This window comes from Emys orbicularis, chromosome 16 (genome assembly GCF_028017835.1).
Source record: "Emys orbicularis isolate rEmyOrb1 chromosome 16, rEmyOrb1.hap1, whole genome shotgun sequence".
Classification (NCBI taxonomy): domain Eukaryota; kingdom Metazoa; phylum Chordata; order Testudines; family Emydidae; genus Emys; species Emys orbicularis.
In genome coordinates this window covers 15,441,584-15,450,385 of record NC_088698.1, presented here as the reverse complement: position 1 = coordinate 15,450,385, position 8,802 = coordinate 15,441,584, and the positions used below count along the sequence as shown (strand labels likewise).

Genomic DNA, 8,802 nt, shown 5'->3' with positions numbered 1-8,802 from the left:
GAGTACATGACTAGGAAGGGGTACTTCTCCATAGTGTTGCAGGCGCTTGTGGATCACCGTGGGTGTTTCACTGACATCAACGCGGGGTGGTCTGGGAAGGTGCATGACGCACGCATGTTCAGGAACACCAGCCTGTACAGAAAGCTGCAAGCGGGGATTTTCTTTCCTAACCAGAAGATTACAGTGGGGGGTGTTGAAATGCTCATAGTGATCCTGGGGGATCCTGCGTACCCCTTACAGCCGTGGCTCATGAAACCTTACATGGGACACCTGGACATCTTGAAGAGGAAAAAATAAAGATGATTTACCATTATAAAAATTTGCTTTTATTGCACAAGAAATTAACTTCGTCCTCCGGGTTAGGTCCACTTTCCGCCACCTCCGTGCCCTATGAAGTATCCATGGGGCTCTGGGTGATGGAGGTGGGGTCACAACCAAGGATAGCGTCCAGCTCCTTATAGAACCGGCAGGTCTTAAGTGAAGCACCTGATGGACCGTTTGCCTCCCTTGTATTATGGTACACCTGCTTCAGCTCCTTTATCTTCGCTCTGCACTGCAGCATGTCCCGATCATAGCCCTTTTCATACAAGCCTTGCAAAATTAAAGCGATGAAATGAAGCGTGGTGTCTACACTTGCACTTTGTCAACAAAAATGTAGAGGAAAAAGACATAACTCTCTCATAAGGGTGGATGTATTTTGTCTCCAAAACCGGGCATTTTCCTCAATAAAAGTTGCCTCACTGTTTGGATCGACAAACCGCAGTTTTGGCAACAAAGTGGAGACAAGGCCTTTGTGATGGTAAATGGGAGAAAAGGTGATTCCTATAATCAGGAATGGGAAGGCTGCCAATGAGATACTTCTTGTATTACAAAGTGGGCCATGCCATTACAATGTTTGACAACCCCTGCTCTGAATGCAATGCAGCAATTCCTCTGGAGTTTTAGCAGATGGCATCTTTGACTTGCACAGTTTTTGCTGTCTCAAGGGGTTGTTGTATTAGTGGGAAGAGTAGCAGCCTCTCATTTTTTGGAAGATAATCTTGATTTGGTAACGAATACTTTATGCTTAATTGTGCATGCAGTCTAATTCATGCTGCTGCCTGTGTTAACACTACACACAACAGGAGAAATCCATGCACTGGGGATATGGGAGCGGGGTTAACTAGGCAAACTCTGATGACTGCCAATATGCTGAATGTTAACACCCGCTCCAGGGGCTGGGGGAAGGCTGGGGCAGGGGGATGGGGGCAATCGGGGGCTCGAAGGGGCGGCTGCCCCGCTCGGGAAGCCGTTAGTTAGCGCCTAGCTCGAGGGGCCCGAGCCCAGCGCTGAAGGGGCCGCGCGCGCGGGCGGCGGTTGGCGGCCGTTCCCCGCCGGGCTGCGCTCCTCGGCCGGCCCTTCCCCGACGCCGCGTCTCCCCTGGGCCATGACCCGGGACAGCCCGGGCGGGGGCCCACCCCCGGGGGGCCGGCTGTCTCCCCGCAAGGCCCCGGCGCCGCCCGCCGGCAGCCAGGCCCAGCACGACGAGCACAAGCGGGAGCTGGAGGCGCTGCGGGCCCAGCTGGACGGGGAGCGGCTGCGCTCGCAGGAGAGCCGACGCCGCTTCGCCGCCGAGGCCCGCGAGCTGCGGGAGGCGGCTGAGCGCGACCGCCAGCTGCTGGCCGACCAGCTCCGCTCCAAGTGGGAGCAGCAGCGGGCCCGGGAGCTGCACCAGCTGCGGGAGCTGAGCCTGCGGGAGCGGGAGGCCGAGATCCGCCAGCTCATCCGCTGGAAGGACGCCGAGCTGCGCCAGGCCCAGGAGCTGCTCCAGCGGGAGCGGGACGCCGCCGTGCGGCAGGCCCGGGACCTGCAGCGGCAGCTGGCCGAGGAGCTGGTGAGCCGGGGCTACAGCAGCACCCGGGGCTGCACCGCGGGGCTGAGCAGCGAATGCCGCGGCAAGCTGCAGGAGGTGCTGGGCAAGCTGCGCTGGGAGACCGATGGCGACCAGGCCGCCCGCATCCGCCACCTCAGGGCCGAGCTGGAGCTGGAGCGGAGCCTCTTCCTCAAGTACATCCTGGAGCGGTTCGAGGGCGAGCAGCAGCCCGCCGGCTGCCCGCACAGGGCCAGGCACGGCCCGCAGCCCCGCCTCAGCAGGAGCCTCCTGGATGGGCCGAGGCCCCGCTCCTTGGAAAGCCTCATCGCCGCCGCCTCCCCGGATGGGGGAGCCGCCAGGTCTCGCTCGCTGGACAGCAGCCTAGCCAAGCCCGAGTCTTCGCAGGCAGGGCACCAGGCCCCGCTGGAGGGGAGCCCCCCGCTGAGCCCCTGCCCGGAGCAGCCGGCCCAAAAGGCCTTAGAAGAAGATGCCCACCCGCAAGAAGGAGCTGCCAAGGAGCTTCCCCTGAAGCCCACCAGTAAGGAGGGTCCCCTGGGGTGCTTGGACTCGCCTCCTGAAGGGAAGATGGGCAGCTGGGGGTCTGCAGGAGAGGGTGGCACCCAGGCAGTGGGGCAGCAGCAGGAGTGGCTCTCTGGCAGCAGTTACAGCCAGCTGGTGAGGCAGAACACCGACCTGCTAAGTGCCCTGGAGGATCTAGAGCGGCGATGCACAGCCCTTAAGGAAGAGAACGGCCTTCTGAGGAGGAGCAGCTTCCCCGAGATGCAGGAGAAGGTGAAGCGGCTCAAGAGGAAAAATGCAGATCTGGCCATCATTGCCAAGCGATTGGAGGAAAGAGCCAGGAAACTCCAGGAGTCCAACCTCAAGGTGGTCAATGCTCCAATACCCCTATCCCTCAAAGGCTCCAATGTGGAACTGTGCAAGAAAGCATTTGCCCGGCAGCGGGCTAAAGACCTGAGCGAACAAGCTAGCATCCTTCTGGCCAAAGACAAACAGATAGAAGCCTTGCAGAGAGAGTGTTGGGAGCTGCAGGCCAAACTGGCCACAGGCAAGGAGGGCTCATTCTGGCTCAATTTAAGTGACTTTGATCGTTTGTTGCGGGAGTCTCAGAAAGAAGTGTTACGATTACAGAGACAGATCACACTGAAGAACCTGAAAGAGTCTCTACAATCCTCCAAAATGGGTCCAGACAGTTCTTCTCCAGCTGCTACCATGTGCCTAATACAGGAAACACTTGCACCAAACATTGATGCAAGCTTAGATGGTTCATCTTTGCCAAAACAGACACCACCAGGATCAATCACTTTGGCAAAGGATATTAAGCCAGTAGCACTACCTCTGGGAAATGTGTCTGAGGAACATGAAAACATCCCTTTAAAAACAGACCCAGACAGCAAAAATCAAATACAGCATTTGGAAATAGAGCTTAGTAAGAAATTTAAGCAGTGTGAAACCCTTGAACAAGAAATGGAGAAAAAGCAGAAAAAATGTGAAGAGTTGGAAATGCAGCTTCAGGAGGTGCTGACTAAAAATGCCAGAATGACTGAGAAAAATGCTCAACTCAGTGGGGAAACTAAATGGACAGAAAAGGTTGAATCTGAAAATGCTGACCTGAAGGTAAAATTAATGGGAGTGACAGAGGAGTGGAATTCTGCTGTCCAGTTGACCAAAGGACTTCAAACCAAGGTGGACGATTTAGAGCATGTACTGAAGGACATGAAAGAAATGGCAGAGAGAAGGCAACAGCTGGAGGTTGACCATGAGGAAACACTGTTAGCACTGCAGAAGAAAGAAGAGGAGGTCAAATATTTGCAGCAGGCCCAGGTAGAAGCAAAAAGGGAACATGAAGAGGTAGTACAGCTATTAGAAGCCCAGGTGAGAGAATTGGAGAATCAGTATCACAGTCAAACTGAACATTTTAATCTTCTGTCTCAGGAACTCGAACAATTACAAATAAAAAATTCTGACCTTGTGACTTCAGACTTGCCACACGCTACGTGCTGTTCCTCAGAAGATTGCCATGTTCCTCAGTGCAGTAAGAATATTAATGATGTAGACTTTGTATCCACTCCTGCTGCTTTTAAGAAGCAAAGCAAGAAACTGGAGTTCCAGTCAAACTCCTCAAAATCAGAATCCACACAGTACAGTCCTAAGTCCTGCCCCACTCCAGAGGGGGATAGTGCAAGTGAGATGGATGAATTGGAGACAGACAAATTTTCCCTAATCTTGGAGCCTGAGAGACAAGGTCCTGCAAAACTTCAAGTGTTTTTAGCTCGATACAGCTATGACCCTTTTGATGGTCCTAATAAGAACCCTGAGGCAGAGCTTCCACTGACAGCTGGAGAATACATTTATATCTATGGAGAGATGGATGAGGATGGCTTCTTCGAAGGAGAGCTGATGGATGGCAGAAGAGGGCTGGTTCCCTCTAATTTGATAGAAGAAGTTTCAGATGATGACCTCATGACCTTTGTGCCTCCAAAGACAAGTGACGTCTCCCATACTTCAGATCATGAAATGAGTTTCCTCAGCAGAAGTGCTAGTAGTGGAGAAAAGAGTGATTGCCATGATGAAGAAATCAGTGTCAATCTATTGCCTAGTAGATTAGAAGGAGACATGGAAATGCCTGATCATACAGCGGTGCCTTATCCAAGAAATTTGACTATAATCAAACTGTTTGCAAGAAGTGTTGTTATAGGCTGGGAGTCACCACTCATGCCAGCTGGCTGGGGAGATGTGCAGAGCTATAACATATATGTAGATACAGAACTTTGCCAAAATGTGAGGTCTGGTTGTCAGACTCAAGCAGCAATTGAGAATCTGGATTTAAAGATTAAGGCATATCGGATCTCGGTACAAAGTGTGACAGAGAAGGGAAACTCGGATAAGATGCAATGTACCTTCCTTGTAGGGCATGGTTTCCATATAGCACCAGCACTTCTGAAACTTAGGAGCATCACTGCCACTTCAGCAGAGGTCACCTGGTTACCAAGCAGTAGCAACTACACTCATGCAGTGTACCTTAATGAGAAGGAGTGTGATGTGACAAAGGCAGGGATCTACTGGTACACTTTCCATAACCTGCAACCCAACACTCAATACAATGCAAAAGTGGAAACACAGCCTCAGAAGACGGTATGGGATTTGCCTCAAGAGAAATGGGAGCAGAAATCAGCAATGATTAAGTTCATTACTCCATCAGCGGGACCACCTGATGCTCCACTTGATGTCCAAGTACAGCCTGATCCCTCAGCAGGCATTCTAGTTATCAGCTGGCTACCAGTGACAATTGATGCAGCAGGATCATCCAATGGGGTACGAGTTACTGGTTATGCTGTGTATGTCAATGGACAAAGAGTAACAGAAGTTATATCTCCAACAGCTGGGAATGCCATAGTAGAACTGTCCCAGTTAGAGATTCTACAAGGATCTCAGAAGGTTTCTGTGAGAACTGTCTCCCCCAATGGAGAGTCAGTTGATTCTGTGCCAGCTCTGATTCCCTCAGCCATGTTGAATGTTCCCAGTTGTTGTTCATCATCAAAGTCTATGTCTACCAGCCTGACCTCTGAATTACTCTATGGGGAATTCATAGACTCTCCGCATGTGGAAATCCCTTTGATGCACTGCACATCTTCACCCTCTTCAGAGATGTTCATGGCCAGTCAAGATAACAAATTCACCATTCACTTCACCTCCAACTGCGGAGACTCAGTAGCTTCTCTGCCAGCAAGCATCCCCCCACACCAGTTGTTCTCCTCTCAGAGTTCTTCTTTGATACATGAGCTTGCAATGTGCAACATTGGTGATAACGTAGCAAGAGATAAAGATGATAAATGTTTAAAGTCTTATCAGCAGACAGCAGTCAGTGTGCAACCTTCAGGCCTTGTCTTTCCAACTAGATGGTGTGAAGAATCAGTCAATTCCAGGATGTCATCATTAAAAGAACTTGCTGAAGACAGCCAGAGAAAGAGGATAAAAAAGCTCTTTGTTACTAAAAAAGCTGTGCTTGAAAATCAAATGGACACTAGCAACATGAAAATGTCTATGATCACCCACTATGTGCACTCTGACGACAAGTCTGTGAAAGATTCAACCACTCAAGATATTGAGGGATATGATGCGAGCTGCTTGAGTTCTGGGCCTCAGCTGTGTTCTAGTCAGCTTGAATTGGAGGACAGTTACAGAGACATAGGTATACATAATATCTGTGTTCAGGAAGTCCCAGATATTTCCACTGAGAAGAAACAGACGAAAGAATTATCCAAAGAAGTCCCCAGCCTCGGGATGTCTAGAGGTGAAATACAGGAAGACCAAACATCAAGAATAGAAAACTGGCAATTGAATCCTGTTGGTGACCACAGCCACAGTTCTGATCTTTCAGATATTTTGGAAGAGGAAGAAGAGGACCTGGATTTAGATACGCAGGAAGAGAATAGAATAAAGGTGGTTGGTAATGATTCCAGGCTGCCGGAGCTTCCAGAGTTTCCCATGCAGTGGGCTCAAAACAGAAAAATGAGCAAGACTTTAAGAATAGGTCAAGCAGGGACATCTTCATTTTCCAAAGCAGGCCCTCTGAGAAGCTTCGTCTCAGAGGAAATAATTAATGATGATTCAGTAAGGATATTTGTGGCCCTTTTTGACTATGATCCCATATCTATGTCACCTAATCTTGATGCAGCTGAAGAGGAGCTCCCATTTAAAAAGGGGCAGATTCTAAAGGTGGTTGGTGATAAAGATGCTGATGGCTTTTACAGAGGTGAATATGCAGGAAGGGTAGGGTATATTCCCTATAATATGGTGTCTGAAGTGCAGGTGGAGAGTAATGAAATGAAACAGCACCTGTTAAAACAAGGTTCCATTATTGATGAAAAATCTGTGATTAACTTAGTGGAGGTGGATACAAAGAATAACAATAAGTCTCACACAGAACATAGCTGGCAGGATAGCAAGGCTGAACAGCTTACTTCTAAGACAATGGTGGCTGTCTTTGACTACAACCCAAGGGAGAACTCATTAAATGTAGATGTGGAAAGTGAGCTGACATTTAATGCTGGAGACATCATCACAGTATTTGGGTGTGTGGATGATGATGGATTCTACTATGGGGAGTTAAATGGACAGAGAGGCCTTATCCCGTCTGACTTTCTAAAAGCTATCTCTTGGGATGAAGAGTAAAAGAGGATTCATTTAAAAGACACCTCTGCAGAGAGTTATAGAAGAAGGAAAAGAAGAATCTGATATATCAATTAAAAAAAGCACAAAATATAGATGAAAAATTGAATCTTTAGGGAGGTCTAGCATTAAAAACTATCCATGAAAATGCCTCCTACAAAATGTATATTTTTAAGAATTGAACAACTAGACAATTGATATGTACTTGAATCTCTGCTCATGTGAGAATAATAGTATGAACTATTTGCAGAAGGCTCCAAATAGATTTTTAGTTGTAAAACAAACTGGGTAACTTTAAATTTGTTACAAAGACCTTTAAGAAAGTTAGAAGTGAATTTTAAATATTTTCCTGTAGGGATTATGAAAAGAGTGCATTGCAGAGATAAAAGTGAATTTCACATACAGTTTAAAACACTGTACGACCTTAATCTTTTTTTCTTTTTAATGGAGGAGATGTACATGTTTTCTGTATGTTGGTACTTAATGGATCAACTTCTACCACTTTCTACAGTACATACAGTAATGGTGTAGAATGGCTGTTAAAAGCATGCCAGATAGTATTTTTCTTAAGGGGTAGGTGAACTTCGACTACTTTTTAGCATGTCTTCCTCTACACAAATAACTGATTCATTAGCCCACTTCTCTTCTTCTTCATTGAGAGTTGCCATTCAAAGAGAGGAAGATGTTCCAAATGTGTAGAATGCTACAGTGACTGTGGGCAGAATGTTCCAATAGCTGACATAGAGCAAAACAAAAATATTTAAGGGTAGATACCTACCTAGTACAGTGTCCAAATGATTTCCAGCTCTGAACTGAATATAAACCCTTTTTCATTTTAGATTTTGATTTTAAGGAAGACACTGGTTTCCCTCTAGCCAGTTGCTCCCATTAAAGCTTGTATTATCTAAGAGAAATGTAACAGCTGCATATGCTTTAATACTGTGGTTTCTTTGTGTGATTTACACTGAAATTTCTCTTTCCCATTTCAGAGTGGGAGATCTATAATACCTCAACGTTTGTTGCAAAGAATATGCCCTCTCCTGCTGCCATTGAAGTCAGTAGGAGTTTTTCAGTTGACTTCAAGGAGAGCTGGATTGTGTCCACTGGTTGCACTTCATTGTCTCATATCTCAGGGGTTACTAACATAGGCATTTGTCCTATAAATATGCATTTGTGCCTAGGATCACATAAGGCATGCGCCACATAGGAGTCGATACCAAAAGCGTTCTTGCACAAAGGGCTGTGTTAAATAGCTTTTGCACACTGCAAGGCTTACATTTGCCGCAGAGAATAGTCATCCCAATGACAGGCTTTAATAGGAAGGATTCTGTTGGGTTAATGTTAGGTTCCCAATCTGGAGATGACTCCATTCAAGCACAGGAGTCCGCTTGCACAAACTTACTCTCAGGAACAGGGTGTCCTTTTGTGCAGTTTGTATTGAAAATGGAGGGGTCGGTTTCTGTCCTTTAACTTATTTAAATATTTTACTTCACTTATTTATGGAGATATTAAACTGTTTTACTTGTTTACTTATTTAAATATGTTATTTGTTTACATATCTAAATACTTGTTTTACTATTGTATGATTCAAACTGTGACTACAGAAGCTATGAAGAGTGACTCAAAGCTGTATATGTAGATGAGTTTGAAAACAGGAGAGTGTGCAGATGTTTCCTTATCAGATGTATTCTTTGTATTATGATGTTACTTGTTAGACCTATGGGAAGTTTCTGTCTTTTATACCAATGTTAATTTCCTTG

The 8,802-nt window shown here is 47.0% G+C and overlaps 1 protein-coding gene across 1 annotated transcript; it reads left to right on the top strand.

Annotated features, from left to right (window-relative positions):
- The first annotated feature begins 1,426 nt into the window (after positions 1 to 1,426).
- On the top strand, positions 1,427 to 7,045 carry LOC135890404 (peripheral-type benzodiazepine receptor-associated protein 1-like). The gene has a single exon (XM_065417814.1). The coding sequence runs from the start codon at positions 1,427 to 1,429 to the stop codon at positions 7,043 to 7,045; it is 5,619 nt and encodes a 1,872-aa protein (XP_065273886.1).
- Positions 7,046 to 8,802: the final 1,757 nt, after the last annotated feature.

Coding starts and splice junctions, on each gene's coding strand:
- LOC135890404 (XM_065417814.1), top strand. CDS start 1,427: ATGACCCGGGACAGCCCGGGCGGGGGCCCACCCCCGGGGGGCCGGCTG.